Raw genomic sequence first — 26955 nt, forward strand, 5'->3', positions numbered from 1 at the left:
GGAAAAGGGAGATTTGGCCAATAAAAAGAGACTAAAGCTAAAGGACCACAGACTCCAATAAGGTGTTAAGAGGATTTAGGGTCAGAGACAGTGGCTTCTACTAGAGAACATTCAGGCTCCCTTGTAGCTAGTTGACTGAAACTGATAACCAAATAGAAGGCAGACAGAGGAAACTTAAGAACATTCTATATGGTCCAGAGCCAAGGCTGATAAGAAAAGAGGTGAATCCGGTTTGGATAGCTAGTGGTAGACAAAAAGCAAATCACCAAACAAATGATGGGGTTGAGAAAGAATGAGAGGCCCCAGCCTACTGGGTTCAGCAAGGTCTGATAGGAGATCACGGGCAAAATCAGAATAAAAGTCAGGGATTTGGAGCAAAGATAAAGAAAACAGTGGGATCAAGGGGAAGCTAGGATTAGTGATTGAGATCCAGAATTGCTCTAGGGCTTTGTAAAGTTGGTGAGCTCCTCACATGACTAGAGCACTGCATCCCTCGGGCTGGTTCTTGGTTTTTCTTTAGGATACACACTCCTTTGTTTCCACAATGACCTGTGTGCCAGGGATTCACAAATCTGTCTTCAGACCTAACTTACAAGACTCACCCAGGTAGCCATCCAGATTGCAAAACAGCTTTTATTTCTGCTTCTAGAGACATTGGGATTTCCAGCATCCAGAGGCAAGTCTTCAGAGATATACACAATCTCATTCTTCACTTCAGTTTGACTTGATATCACACAGAGACCAGACTCTCAAAGTGGTTTTCTGGTTACAACTCCAAGCCCCACATTGCTTTTCAATTTTCCTTTCATTAGAAGACAGAAACGTCCTTTCTGTTTCAGTGCTACAGACTTCGCCCTCCACATCTGGCTGATCTCTACTCTGGATTACATTCTTGGTGGTGCTACTCATTAAGGGTCTGTTCATAGACACCACCCTGTCCAATCTCCTATCCCTATTCCTTTTCACTCCCCTCAGCTTCTTCTTAATCTGAGGCCATGTCTAGTTGTCTTGCCTCTGTCAGGTAATTCTGGCGCGCATGCTACTCACCACGGCCTCATCTCGTGAATCCAGTCATTTTTCTGTCTGATCTACAGTCTCTCTAAGAGGCTTCCTTTTTGCTCCCACTGCCTTCTCACCATAAAATGTGCTTGTTTGTGTAGACCCGTCGACACTTGTAGTATCCTGGTTTCCTGCAACATATTCAATTAAATATCTTAACACATGTGTTTGATGATGTTGATCAATATTGCTCCAAAGGCAACAACTAGGAAAATAAAGATGAACTGCAAGTGTGCAGCCCACAGAGCCATACGGGCAGTCTCCTGGCTGTTCTGTGGGACCTGCCCTGCCCAGGTTGTAAAGGAAAATACTCTACTCTCTTCCTTTCTCTTTAATTCTCATCTGCCCAAGAGCAGCCCCTGATTTTCATCTCCCTTGGTCAATAGCTCCCCTTTCTCTCTTTGTCTAATAAAAGAAGAAACCCAGAGTGGATTATAGGAGCTTTCTTTCTCCAGATAGGAAAGAGCTAGATTCAAAACACATGGAACTGATACCTGAAGAACTTTTCCCTTTTTCCACTTCAGTGTTCAGTTGTTTTCAGTTACTCATCTTCACTGAATAAAATCATAACTCACACTATAGTTGTATTTTTAGAAAATGGTGACTTATACACAAATATGAAATATAAACCAAGCAAAATGGATTAAGAAACATAGAGTTACATTACCAACTAGTAAGTTGTGGTGCACCATAATGAAAAGATGAGCAGGTTTCTACTCTGAGACTTGCTCAGACTTGCTTGTGACTCTTCTCACAAGTGTCCTCTACTACATCTATACTAGCTCTGTACCATGTTCAGAGAGAGAGATCCAGTCAACAATAAGCATCTAGATTGACTAGACTCTTTCTTTTTGTTATCAAAGTTCTTTGTTCTCTGCTTCCCCATAATATCTGTCCTCCTCTCCCCTCTTTCTCACTTTCCTCAGGACTGCTGGGAAAATGGCACTGATTCAGGTGAGAGGGAAAGAAACCCAAGATAAATAGTTCAATATGCCCTGTTTCTGCTACATCTGGAGAAAGCGGAAAGGATATGCTTTTTGCACATGACTTAAAGACATAAAGGCACACCAATCAATCAGCTCCATCTAGTTCCCAACTTAAAGTTACATCTGTCTAAAACTTATCTAGTAAATAAAGAAGAGCCTGATAAAATCACCACCACTGTAGATCATTATGTAAAGTTTTACTGTGCCAAAAATCTTACCCTAACTTACTGGCACTGGTATGACATTGTTTAGGGTGATTTTCAACCCAGAGTGGTTTCACTCCCAGAGGATATTTGGCAATGTCCGGAAGCACTTTTTGGTTTTTACAGCAGTGCGGATGCTACAAGTATCTATTGGATAGAGGCCAAGGATGCTGCTAAATATCCTACAACACACAGGACAGTCCCTTCCAACAAAGAATTATTCAGTTCAAAGTGTCAGTAGTTCTGAGAAACCCTGCTTTAGGGGATGGCAGATTCTATTATGTATTTTACTCTTGTCTTCATGAGTATTCACTGTTACCCAAGACCAATGTTATCACCCATTTCTGATAGACTAGAGTCATGAACAACAATAGGTAGGAGCAATTACAGGGATCTACTATGTTCAGGTGTGTTCCTTCCCATGGCCCCTGACCGGGTACTTGAGTGGTGTCTGGAACCGGGTGTCTGGGACCAGGTGTCTGGTGCCACAGGAACTGTAGTGGGCCTTGTCTGGACTTTGCCAAAGGAGAGGTCTCTCTGGGCATGCACTCTTGCCTGACACTGGAATTCGTATTAGTGTCTTGCTGTCATCTCAGCTAGCCTCAGGCTGGTGCCTATGCTATCCCAAATCCAGACCGAGAGTATAATCTTAAGAAGAAAATAACCTTGACTCTTAGTTCACTTTTGACATGTTTAAAAGTAGGCTTGTGGCTTTTAGTGCTAATTTTCTTCATTAATACAATGTCTCCTTTGAACTCTTCCTCATTTTGCAAGGCTCTCCTGTATATCGCCAAGATTCTCCACAGTGAACTCCGTGACCTCATTTCTGCCTCTCATTCTTTGGCCTGCGGTGCCTTTGATGCTGCTGTGCTCAGCCAAGGTCTCCATTTTATTGGGCTGTGCTGTGCTTGGACTTCCTGGGCTTACAGGTGGTAGAGTGACAAAAAGAAGACCTGGACTTAACTGTCAAGATAACCCCAGCTCCAGAACCATCAAACCGTGTGCCTTTCACCCTGGGTGCCCTGGGATGCACCTCAGCTCCCACCCCTGCATAGCCTACCCTCTAAATTTGAAAGTGCTCATCAACTAAAATGTTCTCCACAACAGCACAGGGGCCATGCTGGTTCTGGAATTTCACTGCTCTCTCATTTCCTAAGACTTGGGCTCATCTTTCAAATGGCCTCAAGTTACCTATTTTCTCCTCAAACTGATTTGTTATAGGGGAAAAAAAGGGGTGGCGGGAGGAAATAGGTTATCAGTATGGCCCTTATAGCAAGTGTATAAGCCGTGGCTTCAGAAATTCTCAGACCTTGTGTACTTGCTCAGGTTTAGGGCAGTGCATGCTTCAACACCCCTAGGCAAGCACATATGCAGTTTACAGAAGGAAGTCCTCAAAATCACTCTGTCCTACTTTCAGTAAATCCAAGAATGGTGGCATCTGAATCTTTAGCAGGTGTGTCTACCTCGTGGTCTGTCTCTAAAGGTGGTAACTAAGCTCTCTCGAGCCTGCTCCTGGAGCTGACACATGCTGGTCAAAAGAATTGGGTCCGTCTTATGCTCTACAACGTTGAAAGGACAGGCCTTCAGGTGTTCAGCCATGGAGGCAACTTCATTAAACTCCCAGCTCTTGATTTTGGAGAAGAGGCTGCTGAATTGCCAGATCTGTTAGGAAATACGGAAGTTCAAAAGTGAACACTGGGGCAATACCCTTAGGCTGGCTTTATCTAAAGAGTGTCATACCTTCAGTTCTTCACGTTCTTCACGTTCTTAGCTTCCAGCTGCTGCAGACATTTGCTAACTCTTTCGTCAATATCCAATTCCTAGATCACCCTTCCAATTGATTATCTTCCCAGCCAGCCATATAATTATGTGGGAATGCCTACAGCACTCTGCTGTAGACCCACACCCACCCCCTCCCAACAGCGACAGCTATCTGCTCTACAAAGACACATAGTTCAAATCAAGACAATTTGCATCAATCGGACTCTACCCTAGGACTTCTATTTTTTTTTTTTAAGATTTTATTTATTTATTTGAGAGAGAGAGAGCATGAGAAGGGGAAGGGTCAGAGGAAGAAGCAGACTCCCTGGCCGAGCAGGCAGCCTGATGTGGGACTCAATCCCGGGATTCCAGGATCATGACTTGAGTCAAAGGCAGTCGTTTAACCAACTGAGCCACCCAGGCGCCCTACCCTAGGACTTTTGCTAGAGATATCAAGAAGTGGGTTCCCTTTTTCCCCTCTCTACTTCAGCTGGGGAACTTGAGTCTTAGGAGCTGCTGGCAGCCCCCAGGGACCACCAAGGGAGAGCTGTGTTTTAGAATGGAGCCATAAGAGAGGAAGTAGAGGTAAGAAATAGAAAGTAAATAGGTCATTTGGGGGCATTTTGCTGCCAGATCAAACTTTACCTGAGTCATGGCCTTTGGATGACAGTTCCCTTTATTATTGATGCTGTTTTAAGTTGGTTTTCTGTTGCTTAAAACTAAAAGTATCCTAACTAAGAAGAGCCACACTAGAACAGAAACCTCAGGAGAAATCCAAGTGTCTGGTACAAAAACCCCTTTTTGCCCTTCCACCTAGGATGTGGTGGCAAAGTCACTAATCTTAAAATCCGGCCGTCAGGGTAGACATAACTTGATCCCTTTCAACTTGAAACTTTACCCTCAGTTTATTATCATTGTTCCAATATAAGAAAAGTGTTTCCAGGGATCTTAGAACTATTTCTGTTTTCACTTAAAAAAAAAAAAAGGCATTTTAATATAAGCATTCTTGAGCTCCAACTAAAATTCTCTTTTTTTTTTCTTCTTCTTCTTCTTTTTTCCTTTCTAAAGGAAAATTAGTTTGTCTCAAATGATATTCAGGAGTGGTCAGCAATTACTGAATAGGGAACAAACATGAGCCAAAAAATAATGAAATTTCTAATATGTAAATTATTTAATCTGATTTTATAGAGGAAGATATTAGATAGTTCTAGACCATACAGTTCCTGAGGGCAGGATCTCAGTCTTATTCATGTTTATCCCTAACATGTGGATGGGTGGAAGTCGGTGTTTAACACATGGATGCAGGCCTGGCTACATGAAGGAGAGTCTGACAATTATTTTTTGAAGAAGATTGCTCAGGGAATAAATAATGGAAAACATATAAGATGTTTTAGACATAATCAGTGAAAATAGGTGTAAACAACTCTAACTCTCCAGTGTCATTCTGCACACACCCACATTTTGGGAAGAAATTCTATAGTGTGATTATGGAATTATTGATCTAAATGGGTATCATCAATTTGTAGTTCATATTACCACATATTTACCATGGGAAAGATGCCAAGCGCATCTCATAAGTAATGAATTAGGAGTTTCACTTTTGTATGATATAAGCTGATAGAAGTTATGATGCAGTTCAGTAAGATTAGGAAAAAGGAATAAGATTTTTCCAAAGAGAATGACTCTTTGATTTATATAGCAGAGTTTTTTGAGAAAGTAAATAGATATTTGAACCAGGTGGACCAGATTATTTTAGAATTTCAAAATGTCTTTAACAAAGGCAAAAACAGTTTGTTGTTTTTTAAATTAGTTGATATGGGACTGTGGAGAATTTGTTGGCATACTGTATCAGACTCCAAGGCAGGAAACAGATGGCACACTTAAATTGGGTAAATTGAAGAAAATTTAAAAAAATAACGATATGCAAATGTCTGGGCAGGGTGTAGGTAAGCCACAGATATAATGCAGTACCCAGGCTAGTAACAATCTAGAGTGTAACACCCTGGGCCTGAAAGGGAAGAAGAAAGGAGGTCATTGGAACCAAGAATGAGTAATTGTGTGGAGAGAGTCACTCGATATAGTCATCTTCAGTAGAGGGACATGGCCAGTGCTAGTGTCATGGAGGGGAGGAGGGGAGAATGCATGCAGGGAGGAAGCCAGAAGAATAGATTTGTCAACTCACTCTTCTCCCTCCATTTCCACTGACACACGCGCAGTAGATTTGCCCAACTGGAAGCTGGAGGGCAAGGTTGTTGATTGAGGCAGTCTGTAGAAATCACTCCTGGGGGACTGATCATAGTGGACAGGGTTGGAGAATGAATCACGTGAGCAAACCGAAGTTACCCAGGACATATACACAGAGATAAACAGGTATGACTATCTATATTGTCATTTATATGTCTATAGGTCTATCTTCTCCATCAGAATGACCTCCTTGAGTTCAAGGATTATGTCTTCTTCCCAGGAACCTAGTGCAATGCCAGTGCCTAGTACATTGCTTGCCACACAGAAATGATATTTGGCTCAAATATCATTTGAGACAAACTTATTTTCCTCTTACTAAATAGTTGTTTAATGAATGAATGAATGAATGAGGGTTTACTTGCCTCTCTGTGGACTCTCCAGGAGGTGCCTCCATGAGAATACCTCTTCTTCTTCCACTGCAGGAGGACCATCCCTCTCTCTTGTAACAAAGTAGCACAGATATTTCTCATCAGCACAGACACCTGGGAAAGCTGGGACAGGCTGATGCTGTCCAAGAACCCAGCAATGTACTGCAAAACCTCCAGGGGCAGACTGGTTAGACAATTCTGGCTTTTTCCTCCATGACCTGAGAGATGGTTGTTCTTCTTTCTCTCACTCAGCTCTGAGGCAACCTCTGGCTTGATGGCAAAGGTCTTAAGCTCCTGACTATAGATCACTTTTGCCTTTTGCCCAGGGGGACGGAAATGGTTTTGAATAAAAGTACACCCCAAGTAGGCGAGAGGGCATCGATGCTGGAACCAGCCATTGAGACATGATTGAATGTCTGTGTGGACATTCTTGAAATGTAGGGGGAATTCATCCCTCCTGAAGAATTTGTTGCAAGTGAAAGTGAAGGCAGAGCTGCTCTTGTTGTGTCTCCTGGTCACACACTCACTGTGGAGTTCCACATGGAGCCCTCCTGGGTTGGCATTGGTTAGGAGGTCAGCCAGCACTGTCCCAGAGGAAAATTGTTCTGGCTCAAAATTGTATGTCTGTGTAGCAAAATCCATGAACAGTCCATCAATGCTCCTGGATTCAGAGATGACATGACCTTTAAGTTCTCTTTCTAAAGCACACAAGAGGGTGGTCTTAATGAGATCTGATTTGGGTAGGTCCTCCACCGTGATCCCTAAATCTGAAGTGTCTACTGCCTTGTGTTCACTTGGCTTACAACTCGACATGGCATCTCCAACACGAGCCCGCTTCCCACAGTAGCTCACAGGAACTTTGAAGGTGTAAACAGTCTTCACTTCCTGAGCCTCAAGGTTGCCATAAACAAAGTCTCTCTCCTTAGGCGTGCAAGCAGGCATCTGACCAAAGTGAATAAGCATCCTCCCATTGTGCACCAGGTACATATTATAGTCCTTTGCATCCACAGCTGTTTTCAGTCTTTCCAGAACACCGTCTTGCCAAGGCGCGAGCCCTGTTGTTTCCAGAGCTGCATGAAAGTCCTGCTGCTTCTGTTTTTCCTGTGGTTCTTTCTCTTTGAAAGTCTCCTCTCCTCCCATGTTATTGTCGCTAGAAAACTGTTCTTTCCCTGGGTTGTGCCCATTCTTACTCTCACAGCCTACTGATGAGCTTGTTAAAGCAGAGGCTGCATGCTCTTTGCTGAATATATTTTCCCACTTGTCAAACTTGGCCAGGTCCATCCCTTCTTTGGTTTTGGCTAACACCTCTCGTTCTTCTTGACTCAGTTCTACCATCTCTCCATTAGTTGCTGATAGGCCTCCATGTGGTACCAAACTGGCTTCTGCTCCACCCACTGCTCCTCCCATTTCCTCCCAGCTAGCTTCACCATTCATAGTAGGCTCCTCTTCAGTGGGCTCTCTAGTTTCTGGGAAAAGTTCTACCATTTTCAAAGATCTAAAGAGGACCTTCTGGTCCTGGAGGGCAAGAGCTGTGTCCAAACACTCCTCACTGGGGGTCTCTTTCATTATGTTCTCATGAAGGATTGTTTCAGAGTCCACATTCGGCCAGCGATTCCACTCCATGGAGCAGCAGACCACACTGGCGGGGCACACTTGTAAATGCTTGGCCAGCTTATGGCGGGACATGGAAAGCGGACAGCCATATTCAGAGTTGAGGCATGGAACCTCCTCCAGAGGGCAGAGGAGCTCATGCTCTGCCTCTTTGCACATGTGGAAGGTGGCACCACAGGACAGGTGACAGTTTATCACCAGACAGGAGACATCAGGCTCCACAGGAATGTGGCAGTGACGGTTGAAGCATTTCTCACAATGCCTGTGCTGCCCAGTTAGAGGCCTGCGTGCCCTGCCCTAGAGAAACCAACAGCAAGGAGAAAGAGAAAATAAATGCAGAAGAGAAGTCCTATGCATGACTGTGACTGTGTTTTAATTGACTTATTTCCTCTTTATACATCCTTATTATAGGAACCTTGGACAATCTAGAAAATCATAGAGAAGAAAGCAAAAAGCACAACCCAAGAATAACTACCAACACTCTTCTTCATTTTCTAATAGTTTATTCTATAAATATAGTAGATGTGTTTAGAATAGAAAAAGAAAAACCTGAATATAATGGAATACACTATTGATAATTGTTTTGAGTTATAGATTAGGGGTGATTTATATGACCCAGTTAATACTATAAATACAGTTCTGCACCCTGCTTTGTAACTCTCTATTATAACATGAGATCACACTGTTTTATCGATTGTTTGCAAACCGTCTTCTTAATGATAGCATAACATTCCAGAGTGAGTGTGCTGTCATTCATTTAACCAGCTATCTACCCAGTGCTGGGAAGACATGGGCCATGTCTAGTTTTGTTCACATCTGCATCCCCAGCACCTGGACCATCATAGGTACTCAGTTTGCTGAAGGAAGGAATTGTCAGCCACTTCGTGTATTGCTGGATATTTGGGCTTTTCATTTTTGAAGTTTTACTAAAAATCTTTGCTCACAAATCTTTTTCAGCTCCCTGGTTTTCCCCTACTCCATGTCAATTTCTTCTAGATTCTGCTCTATCATCTCTGGTTTGGCCCAAAGTCAATAAATATCATCAACCATAAGGGCAAATTTGCCAGCTGTTTGGGCTACAGGTCAGATGAAGCCTGCCAGATCTGGACCCTTGAAAGATGAAGATCCAATAATCACCTGGTACTTACCATAGCTTCCTAGTTTCTTCTTGCTTTGTAAATCTAGGGAAAAACATGAAAATATTAATGATTAGTAAGAAAAGTATTTTTGTTATATATATGAACAGGAGTCATAGAGACTTTGCATACTCTTATTTAAATCCTTTCACCACCTGGAGATAAAATGTCATTGCCCCACTTTATAGTCCAGGAAATGGAAGCTGGAGAAGTTAAGTAACTTGTCCAAGGTGATAGAGCTGCTAAGCGATGGAATCCTGGGCCGTGCTAGCCCACACTCTTCTCACTGACCTACACTGCCTTCTGATGGGCATCTTAACAGTCTTGGGATATGTACCTTCTGTTTCTTGTAATATTCTCCATTGTTTATCAACACTTATCCTGACATTCCACCCATCCATACATCCTATCACTGCCACATGCTCTTCTAGCCCAGGTTAACCTTCTAGCTTTCTCTCCCACTAGAGCTTCATGCCTACAACCTGATATCCAGGTTGGTCTGGGGCAGTGTACAAGTATCTGTGATATATCTACCATCTGTCCTTCAACATGGTAAATTTAGGTGTGCCATGGCTAGAGCAGGGGTCAGACCTCAAGGACCCAGAAGAGGGCCCGATGGGATTCTAGCAAGCAGAAGAGAAGATGCCCTGCCTTCAGGAGAATCTAGCTCCCTGGCTCTGGTCATTTGGTCCCATGTGGGAATATGTTACCAGATCATCTGATTTTTCCAGAGAAACTGGAGATGCAGAGTTTTGTGAGTGGTCATATAGTATAGTGATTAGGAGGCAGATTATACAAGATTTAACCCAGCACTAGGAATCAGTAGTTGTAAAACTGAAAAAGTTCCTTAATATCCTTGTTCATCATTTTCCTCATCTGTAAACAGATTACAATAATAATACTTATCTCATAGTGCTGTTGTGAGGAGTAAATGATTTATATACCTGAAACTTTTACAATGGTACTTGTCTCATAGACATCACCTATGCATGTTTGCTATCATGAAATAAGTATTTTATATTTAATTATATTGCAAAATTTTTGTTATATAATGTATCAACATAGAAATTCTTGGAATTTTCAATTTGGCAACTAACTTAATTTTTCTAAAGAAAACCCTCTATTTGAGCCAAGGAAAAACAAGTACGCAAGTTACATAGGATCTGTGTAGCTTGCCAGCATGCATCATCTGGTCTAGGGAATTTGTAGCATAACGTCAGCCTTGTGTCAGTCTGGGATGGAGAGGGGTGGGGTGGCTGGGTGAGCTGGTGTGAGCACCCAAAAGTCAGAAAATGCAGTATTTTGAAATTTTATTTTATCTTACTTTAGAATCTGTCCGTTCATTGTGGATGATTTTTCCTTCAACTTTCTAAAGAATTTTTAATACATAAGAAAGGTGAAAGAATGTATACAATGAATACCCATGTATTCTACCTAGATCCAAAAGTTAACATTTTGCCACTTTTGCTTTCTCTCTCTCCCTCTCTCTACACACACACACACACACACACACACACACACACACACGTGCACGCACACAGAGTTTTTGTCAAACCACTTAAAAATAAATTGCTGTTATAATGACACCTCATCCCTAAGTATTTCAGCATGTATTTCCTAAGATTAAAGACATTTTCCTTTGTAACCTCAATAACATTATCTCACCTAAGAAAACTAAAAGATATTTCCCAATATTGTGTAATATGCTACCTGTGTTCAAATTTATCTAATTGTCCCCCAAATGCCAAAAAATTATTTTATATTTTTAGGACTTGTAATACTATGTTGAACAAGAGTGGTGAGAGTGGGCATCCTTGTTGTGTTCCTGATCTCAACGGGAAGGCTGTGAGCTTTTTCCCATTGAGGATGATATTTGCTGTGGGTCTTTTATAGATAGATTTTATGAAGTTCAGGAATGTTCCCTCTATCCCTATACTTTGAAGCATTTTAATCAGGAATGGATGCTGGATTTTGTCAAATGCTTTTTCTGCATCAATTGAGAGGCTTCTCTCTTCTCTTATTAATTTGTTCTATCACATTGATTGATTTGCAAATGTTGAACCATCCTTATAGCCCAGGGATGAATCCCACCTGGTCATGGTGGATAATCTTTTTAATGTGCTGTTGGATCCTGTTTGCTAGGATCTTGTTGAGAATCTTAGCATCCATATTCATCAGGGATATTGGTCTGAAATTCTCCTTTTTGGTGGGGTTTTGCCTGGTTTGGGGATCAGGGTAATGCTGGCTAAATAGAAAGAGTCTGGAAGTTTTCCTTCAGCTTCAATTTTTTGAAACAGCTTCAGGAGAATAGGCATTATTTCTTCTTTGAAAGTTTGGTAGAATTCCCAAGGGAATCTGTCAGGTCCTGGGATCTCGTTTTTTGGGAGGTTTTTGATCACTGCTTCAATCTCGTTACTAGATATCGGTCTATTCAAGTTGTCAATTTCTTCCTGATTGAATTTTGGGAGTTTATAGTTTTCCAGGAATGCATCCATTTCATCTAGGTTGCTTAGTTTATTGGCATATAACTGTTGATAATAACTTCTGATGATTGTTTCTACTTCCTTGGTGTTTGTTGTGATCTCTCCCTTTTCATTCATAATTTTATGAATTTGGGCTTTCTCTCTTTTCTTTTGGATTAGTGTGGCCAATGGTTTATTGATCTTATCGATTCTTTCAAAAAACCAGCTTCTAGTTTCATTGATACGTTCTACTGTATCTCTGGTTTCTACCTCATTGATCTCTGCTCTAATCTTGATTATTTCCCTTCTTATGTGTGGGGTTGGTTTGATTTGTTGCTGATTCTCCAGTTCTTCAAGGTGTAGAGACAGCTGCTGTGTTCTGAATTTTTCAATTTTTTGAGGGAGGCTTGGATGGCTATATATTTCCCCCTTAGGACTGCCTTTGCTGTATCCCATAGGTTTTGGACTGAAGTGTCTTCATTCTCATTGGTTTCCATGAATTGTTTCAGTTCTTCTTTGATCTCCTGGTTGATCCAAGCATTCTTAAGCAAGGTGGCCTTTAGCTTCCAGGTGTTTGAGTTCCTTCTGAACTTTTCCTTGTGATTGAGCTCCAGTTTCAAAGCATTGTGATCTGAGAATATGCAGGGAATAATCTCAGTCTTTTGGTATCGGTTGAGTCCTGATTTGTGACCCAGTATGTGGTCTATTCTTGAGAAGGTTCCATGTGCACTTGAGAAGAATGAGTATTCTGTTGTTTTAGGGTGGAATGTTCTGTATATATCTATGAGGTCCCTCTGGTCCAATGTGTCATTCAATGCTCTTGGTTCTTTATTGATTTTCTGCTTTGATGATCTGTCTATTTCTGAGAGGGGCGTGTTAAGATCTCCTATTATTAATGTATTCATATCAATATGACTCTTTATCTTAACAGTTTTCTTATGTAATTGGCTGCTCCCATATTGGAGGCATAGATATTTACAGTTGTTAGGTCATCTTGGTGAATAGTCCCTTTAAGAATGATGTAGTGTCCTTCTGTATCTCTGACTACAGTCTTTAGTTTAAAATCTAATTTATCTGATATGAGAATCGCTACCCCAGCCTTCTTTTGAGGCCCATTGGCATGAAAGATGCTTCTCCATCCTTTCACTTTCAGTCTGGGTGTATCTTTAGGTTCAAAATGGGTCTCTTGTAGACAACATATGGATGGGCCCTGTCGTTTTATGGGCACGTTTAGGTCATTCACATTGAGAGTGATTATTGATAGATACGTTTTTATTGACATCGTGTTACCTTTGAAGTCTTTCTTTCTGTAGATTGCCTCTATATTTCTGTTCAATGCTATTCTTCGGGCTTTTCCTCTTTTATAGAACCCCCCTTAATATTTCCTGCAGTGTCAGCTTGGTGGTTGCATAGTCTTTTAAGCCTTGTCAGTCTGGGAAACTCTTTATCTCTCCATCCATTTTGAATGTCAGTCTTGCTGGATAAAGTATTCTTGGCTGCATGTTCTTCTCATTTAGTGCCCTGAATATATCTTGCCAGCCCTTTCTGGCTTGCCAGGTCTCTGTGGACAGGTCTGATGTTATTCTGATGGGCTTTCCTCTGTAAGTAAGGAGCCTCTTTGTCCTAGCAGCTTTCAAGAGATTGTATCTACAATTATGATTCCTCAATTTGACTATCAGGTGCCTTGATGTTTTTTTGGAATCTATAATCTTGGGTGGAGACCATCCAGCCTTTAGCACATGAACGCTGGTTCCATTTGCAAGATTGTGAAAATTTTCATGAAGAATTTGTTCCACTATATCTTCTAGACTTCTTTCTTTCTCCTCCCCTTCAGGGATTCCAATAATTCTGACATTGGAACGTTTCATGGCATCATTTATTTCTCTGGTTCTGTTTTCATGGCTTCTAAGCTGTTTGTTCCAGGCTTCCTCCTGATCCTTTCTCTCTATCTTTTTGTCCTCCAGGTCACTAACTCTATCTTCTGTCTCAGTTACCCTAGCTTTGAGAGAATTTAGATTAGATTGGAACTCATTGAGAGCATTGTGAACCTCATCCCTGGTAGCTTTCAGTTCTACCCTAATCAATTCTGTTTGGTCATCCATGGCTTTCTTCAACCTAGCAATTGCCTGGATAATTGTTAGCCTGAATTTTCTTTCCGACATATTGTCTATGTTGATAGCCGTTAGCTCTGTTGCAGAAGGCCCATCCTCTGTATTTTCCTTCTGTTGGGCATTCCTCCTCCTAGTCATTTTGGTGAGAGATGACTGAACGGATGTAGCTGGATGTATCGACCATGGTGCAGTCAAGGTGTTCCCTGGAACGCTTCTGAGCAATCAGGATTCCCCACCCAAATGAGAGAAAAATAAAAGAAAAAGAAAAAAAAAGAGAGAGAGAGAGAGAGATAGGGGGAAAAAAGGGAAGATGAAAGAGAAGGTTCAGCCCAAATGGGCCCCAAGGTAAGATTTATGAAGTATACAAACAAAACCAGACAAACAAAAAGACTGACAAGAGAAAAAATAAATATATAAGCAAATAAAGGAAGAACCTCATCAAAAAGAACCCCAAGTGTAAGATTTATATACTATCAGGACAAACACAAAAACAGAAACACTGGTGAAAGAAAAAGATGGGAGAGTGGTTATAAATTCTCAGTGTGGGTGAGGAAGGTTGTTTTGATTCTTCCTGGATGTATCTTGATATCTTTGTTAAAGGACTCAACTTTCCTAAGATAAAGGGGGATTAAAACTGGTTTACCTATAGGGGTAGCATTGATTGGGGAAAGGGGATTACCTTGAAGTTTAATGCTATATGAATATTAGAAAATAAAAATAAAAAAGGAATAAACTAAACTAAACTAAATTAAAAAAAATTTTTTTTTAAATAGAAGTGGAAAAGAAAAACACAGGTGTATGTATCAAACAGTTCAGGTTAGAAGGTTATTATGGAATTTGATGTACTAGAAATCTCACTGTGATGGTAAATAGGTTAAAAAATTATCTATATAAGGAAAGAAAGAAAGAAAGAAAGAAAGAAAGAACGAACCAGAATGGGAACGAGTTAAAAATAAAGATTTTCCTATGAAGTAGTGGTGGTTGTTCTCTTGTAGTCTTTTTTTTTTTTTTTCTTTCCTGGTTAGTTTTCTTGGGGAGGGGCCTGCCAGGTGGGTTTTCAGTCAATGATGTTCTCTGAGTTAAGTCCTCCTGCCCCCCTCAAGGGGGTGGGCTCTGAAGAAACCGATTTTTTCAGGCTTTTGTTCTCTGGAGGTTTTCATGTCCGCCCCCCCCCCCCCCCCCGGCCTTGACTGCTTTTGATGGTTTTTGTAAGTTTAGAGGAAAGCAAACTGCACCCTGACCTCCCTTTCAGAGAGAAGCCTCAGTCTGCTCTCCTGTGGGTGCTGCAGAGGTCATATAAACTCCCCCTTGGCCACTGGCAGAGCAGGTTCTGAGTCGCGGACCCTGGAGACGCAGGATCTTCTGCTTGTACCCAAAACCATGGCAGCGGATGCTGTCTGGGCAGCTCCAGACTGCCAGAGAGGTTCCAAGCAGCAATTACACACTGAGATTTTCCCGCTGGACCGGGCTGGGAGTGCCTGGTCTTTCTGGGTCTAAGAGTGCCAGGCTTGCGCACACCTCTCCCAGGGAAGAGTGTGGGTCGTGCCTGCGTCTCAGGCTCTGATACAGTGGCTCCGGTCGGAGAGCACCAGGCTGGGCCTTCGAGCGCCTCTCTCAGGGGAGGATGAGGAGCATGCGCGTCTCAGGCTCTGTTATCATGGCCCCGCGTTCTGCCCTCTGGCGAGGCTCCCAGCCCCTCACAGGAGCTGGACCCCATGCGTTCTTGGGCGCGCTGGCGGCTCAGGGACCTGGTTTCTCCAATGCACTCTCTCTGGCTCAGTGCCAGGGGAGGCTGTTCTGGGTCTGGGGACTTAAGCCCCTGTCCCTAGCCACCCCGATCCCCCCCCCCCCATCGCGATCCTTTGCTCTTTTGGAGTGCTTTCAACCAGTCTCCAAGTTAATGCTGGTCCCCAGACGCAGGGCACTCTCGATTGTATTGGGGTATTACTTTCCAACCGGTCGCCTCTGGTGGTTCCCTCCCCCTTTTGTTTATCTTTCTAGATCAGTCCACCGTTCCCACTCTGCTTTACCTGCCCACTGGCGTCTTCTGCCCCTGTAGAGATCCAGAGGCATATAATTCTGATCTCAGGCTGATTTCATGGGTGATCAGAGTTCTTTGGTAGGTAATCAGCTCACTTTAGGGTACAGGTTGAAACGGCGCCTCCTCCTACTTCCCCGCCATCTTGTCCTTCCTAAATCCATATGAGTCTTTTATATTTTTTTAAAAATTTTTAAATTTTGAGCCAGAATACATTTAATGTCAATTTATTACATTTGGTTGGTAAGTCTTCTTAAACTCTTTCAATTTGGAAAAGTCCCCTCAACTATTTTTTCCAGAAGAGACAGCCTTATGTCTCAAGGAAATCATATTCTCTTTTTTTAAAAAATTTTATTTATTTATTTGACAGAGAGAGATCACAAGCAGGCAGAGAGGCAGGCAGAGAGAGAGAAGGAAGCAGGCTCACTGGGTGGAGAGCCCGATGCGGGGCTCGATCCTAGGACCCTGAGATCATGACCTGAGCCAAAGGCAGAGGCTTTAACCCACTGAGCCACCCAGGCACCCCAGGAAATCATATTCTGATTTGTTCTTGTATTCGTTTGTTCATCCATTCCTTCAACACACATTTGCTGACTATCTGCAGTGTGCTAGTAAGGGAGAATAAACATCACCTGGACTGCTTATTTAAGTAGTTCTTAAACACCTGTGCTCAGTAGAATCAGCTGTCATGTGTGTTAAATCTATAAATCTGCACTATAAATATGGCAGCCACTATGGCTATTTAAATTTAATAAAATTGAAATAAAATTAATAATTCAGTTTCTTGGTCATACTAGCTACCTTTCAAGTTTCAGGTGTCACATATGGTTAGTAGCTACTCTATTGGACAACACGCATAGAGCATTTCCATCTGCATACAAAGTTCTATCCGACAGCACTGCTAGGCTGACTGCATCTCTGGGTTAAATGAGGGATGTCTGGGATTCACGTCCTTAACACATTACCCATCTGATTCTTACGCACTGGAACTACTGAGTGTGAAAGAGGGATTGTGGCAGATAGTCCTACATCCCTAAGAGCTTGAATCAGGAGGCAGGTAAAAAGTTACAAGAGAGAACAACAAGCAGATTCAGGGCCCGGGAAAAGATAAATGAAGGTGTTAAATCCAGAGAGGGAATTGAGCAGAGGGGAGGACTGTGAGGGCAGGACTGAGACAGAGCAGAATAAGATAGGGAAAGATGACATCTTTTGGACGCAGGAGTCTAGCTTCTGGACCTTCTAACATAAAACTGAACATTCAGTTAGGCTTCTGCTATATCCCAGATTGATCACACGTGGGGGGAAAAGTCCACTGAGGACTTGCTGTGAAAATTTGTAAATATGAGGCTAACACATATGGAATTATTTGGTGCTCAATAAAGGACCATTTAATACTGTGGAGTGATGGCATGGAAGGACAGAGCAAGAATCTGCTTCGTGGAGAGTGCAATGAAGCTGCGGGGGTTGGACTGATGGTAGTGGAGCTATGCAGGATGAGGCCGAGGGCAGGCATCGCAAGGGAATCACAGAATTTTTGTTTCCAGCTGGATATGGCAAAAAAAAAAAAAAAAAGAGTCAAATTTGATGCCAAGATTTTGAATCATTTAGTTCTGAGAAAAATAGAAGTCAGAAGAAGGAATCCGTTTTTTAGGGGGGGAGATGAGCCCCTTAAGTTCAATACAAGTTTGCTTAAGGTGATGACAGATCATGTGGATGGAAGGAGATGGGTAGAATGGGAAGATGGAGATTTGAGAATGAGTCACTTAGAAGTGAGAGAGGAAGCCATAACTGGGGAAAGAAGAACATGGAATAGGCATCTGAGCCATGAAGTACATAGCTGAATATGACCACTGTGACAGTAAGGAGAAGTAAAGCCAGAGAAGGAGAGACCAGAGAGTGAAGAGTCAGGACCATGTGTCCTGATGTAATGGAAAGGGTGAGCAATGACCTTGAATGCCTCAAGATTAAGAACAATGCTAACAATGCCATTGCTCATGGCGGTTCCCCAAAGAGCTCTTGTCAGAACAAATATGGCATTTTAGTTGTGCAATGGGACACTTGCCATTCAAAATGTGGTATTTGCTTAGAGGGGAGAGGAAAGCCATTGAACACATGTTCCAATATTAGCAGGGCCTATGCCCTGGCTGGGAGAATGTGCTCATCTGCTTTCTATGCATAAAAGACACTCATGAATAAAGATGGATTCTGGATGATTCAGACTCCCCTACTGGTTTTGTTTTTAATATTTTATTTATCTATTTCACACAGAGAGAGAGAGAGAGAGAGAGATCACAAACAGGCAGGCAGAGAGAGAGGGGGAAGCAGGCTCCCTGCTGAGCAGAGAGCCCAATTTGGGGCTCGATCCCAGGACCCTGAGATCATGACCCGAGCCAAAGGCAGAGGCCTTAATCCACTGAGCCACCCAGGAATACCCCCGCACTGGGTTTTAAGTGAGAAAGAAGAGTTAGGTTGCAAATAGAATACAACTACATGAAAGAAGCTACCAGCAGCAGGAAAGTCCAACTTCTTATTTGCCAGCCTGGTTCTGCCACAAAGTTGAGATAGTTTCTTGGAAGGGAAAAGCAGGTCTAGCTAGGTCTGTGTGTTCTGTTTGTGTAGAGAGAACTCTGTCCCAGCTGCAGGGATATGTCTGGCTTGAGGGACAGTGGTGAAGAACTCCAAGACCAATCAGTTCTTATCCTTCAGCATTACAAAGAAAGGTTCTTGTGAACAGTGCTATTGAAGTTGGAAACATTTGTGGTGGAGCCCTGTTGCTCTCCACGTCTTCGAAGTTATTTTAAAATATTCCTTTAAGAGAAAAGAAAAACAATGCACATAGGCAACAAAGATGCTGTTTCTTATGTTTGTTTTGTTTTTAATGATGCTATTTAAAGATCTTCTGCCAGGCTCTGGAGCTACATCAAATAAGTGACTTTGAGAGAGGACATGTGCTGAGCAGAAAGACACGGTAAGTGGAGACCACACTTAGGAGGCATAAAGACTCATATCTGAACCTTCTGCTGTATATCTACAGGAATTTGTTCCCACTGAGATAAAGGACAATCCAAATTCTTTATTGTCTAATTATTGCTGAGTAAGCAGTATGGCCATCTTTCTGGTTTGCCTGGGACTCTCTTAGTTTTAGTTCTGAAAGTTCCAGATCCCAGGAAACCTCTTAGTCCCACACAAACATAGATACTTGGTTGATCATATTAGGTTGTAGCCACTTGGTCTTGCTCCAAGATGATCAAATTACAGTTATCTTGTGACACAGGATGCCTTGTTCTCCTAATCTCCACTTCAGTGTAAGGACTGGATCCTTATCCTCCACAGTGTTTGTCTGACTGTCCTAGATTGAGTGATTTTTATACATTTTGGATGCCAGAGAGAAAGAGTAGTAAGATTTTAGTTCTACCATGTTCTCTACATAACATCTCATTTAATCCTCATGATGGCCATAAGACCTGGGTATTACCATTTCCATTTACAGTGGAACACAAAGATGCCTAAGTTTATCTGGTTTAAAACCCTGTACTCTTTGGTATATCATGCTGCATCCCTCAGAGACCCACAGAGACATGTGTTCTATCCCTGTGATTTGGGAAGAAAGCAAGCCCATAACTAGAGCCCATCAAAGGAGAGCTCCTCTTCCTCCAGCTGGGCACAGGAAGATATATACATCTATAATATTTCCAGATTATAGGGAGCTAGATATTCTTCATTCATAGGAAATTCATAGAAAGCACCTTCATCCCCATGATGATTTTTTTGTTGTTGTTGTTCTCCTCTGGGCCACATCCCATATTGTGCCCCATCTGGATAGAGGAAATATGAAAAGTATCCAGGTCTCATGGCTTTGCATTGGAGGTAGTACCCATATGAAAGTGAAGTGTTTGTTTTTTTAAAGATTTTATTTATTTATCAGAGAGAGAGAGGGGTAGAGTGAGCACAGGCAGACAGAGGCAGAGGGAGAAGCATGCTCCCTGCCAAGCAAGGAGCCCGATGTGGGACTCGATCCCAGGACGCTGGGATCATGACCTGAGCCGAAGGCAGCTGCTTAACCAACTGAGCCACCCAGGCGTCCCTGAAAGTGAAGTTTTTAGGATTAAAATCTATAATATAATACATATTCTGAAGTTTAAACTGGAAAATCTATTAAATTAAAGCATGTGCATTATACAAATTCTTCACTGTGGAAAAAGTTGACAAAATTCGATGCCTGAAACCATATATTTTTATCCAGGTGCTATTTCCTCCTGTAGTTTCTTTGCTCCTATGTTCATCTTTAAATTCTTACTTCCTGTCTGAAAAGGCAATACAGCCCCTCCTCTTAAAAATAAACTTCAACCAAGTCTATGGTCAAAACACTGTAAAACACTCTCCCCAAAATATGTCTTAAAGCTTCCCTGAATGGAGGAGATAGCAGTCAAAATAATATAATTTAGACTTTAGCATTTAAAAAAAATCTACATAGACCTAGATTTTACTGGTTGCACTGGATGCAGTTTAAGTGGAATATGAATAGATGGAAAGACCAGGTACATGAATTTAAAGGATGGATATTTCTTTACAGAAATAGAGGATAATTAAGAACCTGGCAAAGGAGGAACATTTGATGCAGGTTGTGGTGCTGTGTTGATCACTCAGAAAGGAGTAAGTTAATATGAAAAGGAGAGTCAGCTAGAACAATGGCCTTTAAAGTGTGGTAACCTGACCCACAATGTCAGTATTACCCAGGAACTGGTTAGAAATATAAATTATTGGGCCCTACCAAATTGAATCAGAACAACTACATCCAACTGATGCTGTCATAAACTCAAGTTTAAGAACCACTGAGCTAGAAGCTGGTCGATTTTGCGCTCCCAATCACAAAAGAACTAGCACAGGGCCCTACATTGGAATAAGTTAGGTAGGAAGGCCTTGGGGAAAGTCCCAAAAGGGCATTGGGCACTTCTGTCCATTTCTTTCCATCTCTACCACCACTGCCTGCATCCAAGCACCATCATTCCTTATCCACTCTGGTGCAAAAGACTATAATTAGTCTCACCCCTCCCATCTGATGCTCTGTAATCTATATTTACCAGAAGAAGGAGTGATTTCAACAGCTTTTTAAAAAAAAAAATTTAGTTAACGTACAGTGCAATATTGGTTTCAGGAGTAGAGTTCAGTGATTCATCATTTATATACAACACCCAGTGCTCATCAAAACAACTGCCCTCTTTAATACCCATCACCCATCTATCTAGTCATCCCCTATCCACTTCCCACCATCAACCCTCGGTTTATTCTCTATCGTTAAGAGTCTCTTACGGCTTGTTTCCTTCTCTCCTTTTTTTTTTTCTCCTTTAGAGCTCAAATGTCCATCAACTTATAATTGGGTAAAGAAGATGTGGTAAATATATATACACAATGGAATATTACTCAGTCATCAAAAAATGAAATCCTGCCATATGAAATATGTGGATGGAGCTAGATTGTATTACGCTAAGCAAAATAAGTCAGTCAGAGAAAGACAAATGCCCTATGATTCCAATCATATGTGGAGTTTGAGAAAGAGTTCCACAATTTTAACACGGGGTCACTATTCCCACTTAGAATCTCCAGTGGATTCCCATCACAAGGAATAAACTCTGACTCCTTATCTTGGTCCACAAGGCCCTGCATGAGTGTCCCCTCCAATGTGGTCCACTGCTGGCCTCCTCTACCTCACCTTACCCTTGAGCACTTTGCTCCAGCATTGTCACTTATTCCTGTGTAGGGCCTTTATGCTTGTTCTTTCTACCAAAATTCACCCCTTCCTTTTTGTGTTACAGGCTCCTTCTTGCTCTTCAGATTTCAGCTGATATGTTACCTCCATAAGAGACCTTATCTGACTCTCCCAATATAAAGTAAACTAACGAACACTCTCATGTGTTAGCTATGTAATTTTGGACAAGTTAATCTCCCTAGAGCTAATTTATTCATCCATAAAGTGCAGTTCATAACAACCCATAGGATTATGACAAATGAGACAAAGTAGGGAAAGGGTCACTCAGTTGTTCATCCTTCCCCTAAGAGGAAGGTCATTCTCATGGTCACCTCCACGTCCGGGTCTTTTTGTCTTCCCATTGCATCACTCATGCAGGTTTGGGCTGGCCTTTCCATGTCCAGTTCTCCCTCACTCCATTGTATCTTATATTCCACTGCCAGGTTAATAATCTTTAAATCCCATTTAAGAAAATTATTATTCCTGGGCACCTGGGTGGCTCAGTGGGTTAAGCCGCTGCCTTCGGCTCAGGTCATGATCTCAGGGTCCTGGGATCGAGTCCCGCATCGGGCTCTCTGCTCAGCAGGGAGCCTGCTTCCCTCTCTCTCTCTCTCTGCCTGCCTCTCCATCTACTTGTGATTTCTCTCTGTCAAATAAATAAATAAAATCTTTAAAATAAAAAAAAAATAAAATAAAAAAAATAATTACTCCTTTAAGAGTATGAGTCCCCCTGAACTCACTCCCTTGGGCACCTTGTATTCACCACATTCATTCCTTCAGCTCTGGAACTCAAATAGTACTGCATCCAGGCTGGAGGATCCTTCAGATGCCACAGAGGCAGATAGAGGCATCTTTGTTTCCTAGGTGCAGGTTTGTCATTTTTATTGTTTCTCTACATACATTATTCTGTTCATTAAGGAAAAAAAAAGAAGGTGTCGGTTGAAATTGGCTTCTTTTTTGTGATGGGCTGCAGAATCAGTTCCTCCAAAGGGAAGTTGCTGGGATGGTGTGCTCAGGGATGAAGGCCATAAATGAAGCAGAAATTTCCCGGCCAGGAGAGTGTGTTCAGGCAGGAAAAGAGCTCTGACTGGAATATCAAGGGAGAACAAAAATGCTCCCCAAAGAATGTACAAAATAGTTTCTGAGAGACTGAGAGAGTGAGTATATCTAAGGTGCTCCTAGCACTGAATGTTTATTCAATAGCATTGAAATGAATGAAACTGAATAGAACTCTAAAGAAAGAAGCATTTTGAGAGAGCTGTGAGACCAGTTTGAAACAAATTTAGGAGGAAAGTGTAATGATGTCAAATGTATGCTAATTTGGGGCTTTTTTTTTTTTTTTCTTTTTAGAGAGAGAGAAAGCACATGCATTCGAGTGTGGTTGGGTGGGTAGAGGGAGAAGGAGAGAGAGAATCCCAAGTAGGCTTCATGCTCTGGACTGGACTGGACGTGGGGCTCAATCCTATGACCCTGATATCATGACCTGAGTAGAAATCAGGACTCAAAACCTTAACCCATTGAACCACCTAGGCAACCCCCTGGGGCTTTTTTTTTTTTTTTTTTTAAGGAAGAAAGAGAAATGTTTTCCATGTTATTAGGTGAATGGAGCAGTAACTGAATGGAAAAGACTTCTTCGGGTTCAAGTTATAATAGACACTCAGCTGCCAGAATTGTTTTCAGGAGGTTATAGCACTTGTTTGAAACGCTTGCAGTCATTAATCAGAAGTCTGGGTCAGGTGCATAACCACAGATCCTCTGCTCTGGAGCTCCTGAATCTTCAATGTATATATAGGAATCACCTGGGCAATCTCTTTAAAATGCAGATTCTAATCTGGCAGAATGGGAGTGTGGTCTGAGAGTCTTCCGATCCATAACACGCTCCAGGCAGAGTTGATGGTCAAAGGACCTCCCTTTGAAAGGAAAGTGTCTAGTTTAACCTCTTCATTTACTGCAAGAGAAACTGAGGCGCAGAGAGGTAAAGTGCCTTGCCTTTGCTTCTCACCTTGATGTAATAGTGAGAATTCTTTGGAAACCACATGCCACACAGAGCTACCTGTGTAGGGGTGGTGGCCAAGGGCATGGGGGGCAGCTTAGATGGTACCAAGGGCAAAATAGGGCAGAGCCTGGAAGAATGAGGAAGAGGCAGAGCCTGAGTGTCACTGGCCAACAAGGTCATGAGAAGGCATATAGCAAATATATTTAAATCACTGACACAAGCAAAAGAGAATGGGATTAACAGATAATAGCTTTAACATTCTTTACTATAATTTTAAAATTAGTAGGCAAACAGGGTTGATGTCAGGGAGATATTTTTAGGCAAGGGACCCTTTCAGCAACCTCACATGATGTCAGCAACTAACTATTTTGCCTCCTCATGTGGTTGGCCCTGGTGATAATTATTTATTCCTGAGCTTTAACTTTAGTGGAAGTGACAAGGTCAAAAGTTAAAGATCAGGGATATTCTTTAGCTCTTAATCTGTTTCCCAGCCAATTAATTAGTTACTTTAATTATATATTGTTAAATTGTTCCCCTGCTATGATGATATTTAGTTCTAAGGAAAGAAAATGTATAAAGTAAAATACTAAAACAATCCCTTTGCTCGAGATTTTAATACAAGCAGTTGGCTGATGATAATTCCCACATCTGGGTTCATAATCTTGGGCTTCTAGGCAATGATTCCAGCATTTTCATTATATCCTAGTTAATTCTCATATATGGTGCTTCTATTATTAGTATCAGTATTTTAAATTAATATTTTGTATTGGCCAAGAAAGTGCTAATTAGCCAGATTATCTAGGGGTAGCTATGAGTCAACCTGTCTGCTTGGCTCTCCTAAATCAACATGCCCCACTCTCATTAGGATAGCATCCCAGCATATACCTTGAAGACCTTGGTGCCATGGAAACCCTGACAAAATTAAATGAAGTTAGGCAATTATACCTAATGCACTGTGCCTAGCAAACCAGCCTAAGTATAACCTAGACATCCATAGCACAGTTATGGGATATGTCTGGAGGTTATAGAGGCAGGAAGGAAGGAATCCAGGAGGTAGGGTATCTGGATAGGTCTCCTTTTACTTGGCATTGGTGGCTTTAGCCTGTAGACCGCAAAGTTCAGAGTGTACAGAATCCCTTTTGCTGCATAGGCTACTTCCTAGGATGTCCTTAGCTGAACTATAAACATTAAAGCGAGGCCCAGAGGAAAACAAGAAAATAAACACTGCTCACTTATCCCTGACAATTTCTTTGTGCATGCAACACTATGCAGTTATTTTAAAAACTAGAAATAACCTACATTTTAAAGCTTTCAATACCTCAAGTATCATTAATCATTTTCTTTTTTTCCCTCTGGATGTACAAGCTTCAAGCCTGTAATAATTTTTGGTTTGCATGCAAAAGCCTGTGTAAGTTTTTCAGTTTGTAAAATATTTGCACTTCTATTCTCTGGGTGCATTTTGGAGTCCAGAGATTTGGGAAGGAGAGAACCGCATTTAGGGAATATTGTTAGAGAAAAACAGATCTTATGCTCTACAGACTAAGTGTAAACAGTGCATGCAGTGAATATAACTGTGCCCCGTTAACCAGAAGCGTGACACGGGGGTTGGAATTTAAGGGACATGAAATGGTGTGCACGCAAGAATGACTTGCAGTTAACACAGTCAATATATATCCATGAAAAGATCACAGCATTTGGAGTTTAAAAAATAGAAATCCTGGGTTCTAGCCTTTCCACCTACCTCCTCACCACCTCCTCTGCCCTCCCCAAGCCCCCATTACTACTGTGTAGCTTTGGAGTTCTCACATAGCCCCGTTCTGTTGGTTGTAAAAGAAAGAACGTAAGCTGCCTGAAAGCAGGTAATTTTTTCCTGCTCCAACATTTTAGATTTAAAACAAGAGTTTCCATATGGCTGGGTCTTATTCTCAGAGCCAACCGATTTCCCCACCACAGGTAACTAATTTGCTTAACCATCTTCTTGCTCAGAGCAAAAAGGTGATGCACAGCCCAGCCTCTATCTCCATGTTCACCACTCCAAAGGCCCCCTTGGTTCACCTGTTCCCCTTTGAAAAGCTTACCTTGATTGCACGGGCTGAGTCAGCATCTGCTGCACCTGTGTCCCTTGACTGTGTGGCTGGGATCGCAGGAAGTGGCTGGGGTGCATCTGCTGCAGCAGAGGACAGAGTTCTGTTGAGGAAGCAGGGGAAGCAGAGAAAACTTCAGCAGAAATAGTTCAAGTGTTTCGAAGTTAAAAATAAAACTATATCACAAGGGGGCAATGTGACCAAGCTCAGCTTACGATTTTTTTTTCTTTCCCCCTATTTATCAACACTTGGTCTCCATTGGGGCAGCGTTTAGCAGGAGGAAGCCGGAAGGGAAGTGAGCTTTTATATCAATAGGCTTTCTCTCCCTTGAGGAAGGGGGAAAATCCATTTAAAAAGGATCATTTTCAAGGCCAGAGTGGCCTCTCAGACTCGTGTGCGTGCAGTCAGCAGATCCAGCTGTGCTCACTGTGGCTGGTGGAGCATTCAGGCTGCTCTAATTATAACCGTGCTTTTCACCTAAACCCATCACTGGCTGAAGCAGCAACTTGTGCAAGCGACATGCGGTCCTGTTTCTGTTTCTCCTATTTCTTGTCATGACAAGTAAGTGGCTGTCCTCTCCGGGCCCTCTTCTTTCCCCTCATGTCTGGGAAAGAGGAAAGGTTTGTAAATCAGAAATCAGGCACAACGTAAGTCCGATGTAAGAGAATAAGAGCTAGTGGGAGCCTTAGCTTTCACTTAGTCCAACTTTCTTTCTTTCTTTTTTTTTTCTTTCAGTAGATGAAGAGCCAGAGTTTCAGAGAAATCAATTGTCCATCCAAGGTCACACAGCTAGCTAGGGGAGGAGCAAGAGGAAAGACTCAGTTATTTATCTTTTCTTTCTTTCTTTCTTTCTTTTTTTCTTTCCTTCCTTCCTTCCTTCCTTCCTTCCTTCCTTCCTTCCTTCCTTCCAAGATTTATTTATTTCAGAGACAGGGAGAGAGAGAAAAAGAGACAGGGAGAGAGAGTGGAGGGCAGGCAGAGGGAGAGAGAGAATCCCAAGCAGATTCCCTGCTGAGCACAGAGCCAATACCAGTACCAGGTCTCAGAACCCTGACACTGCAACCTGCGTGGAAACCAACAGTCTCATGCTTAACCGACTGCACCACCCAAGCACCTGACTCGGTTCTTGTAGCTCTGAGTCTGGTGCTCT

At 42.1% G+C, this 26955-nt stretch overlaps 1 protein-coding gene across 1 annotated transcript; it reads right to left on the reverse strand.

Annotated features, from left to right (window-relative positions):
• Positions 1-617: 617 nt before the first annotated feature.
• FBXO40 (F-box protein 40) lies at positions 618-26331 on the reverse strand. Its single transcript, XM_004745494.3, has 5 exons — positions 26021-26331; positions 25800-25908; positions 9381-9413; positions 6616-8529; positions 618-3910 (listed from the first exon to the last, which is right to left on the reverse strand). Exons 3-5 carry the CDS (start codon positions 9381-9383, stop codon positions 3695-3697), a joined length of 2133 nt encoding a protein of 710 aa, XP_004745551.1. The 5' UTR covers positions 9384-9413; positions 25800-25908; positions 26021-26331; the 3' UTR covers positions 618-3694.
• Positions 26332-26955: the final 624 nt, after the last annotated feature.

The sequence above is a fragment of the Mustela putorius genome, unplaced genomic scaffold (assembly GCF_011764305.1).
Source record: "Mustela putorius furo isolate JIRA1106 unplaced genomic scaffold, ASM1176430v1.1 tig00003834_pilon_pilon_pilon, whole genome shotgun sequence".
NCBI lineage: Eukaryota > Metazoa > Chordata > Mammalia > Carnivora > Mustelidae > Mustela > Mustela putorius.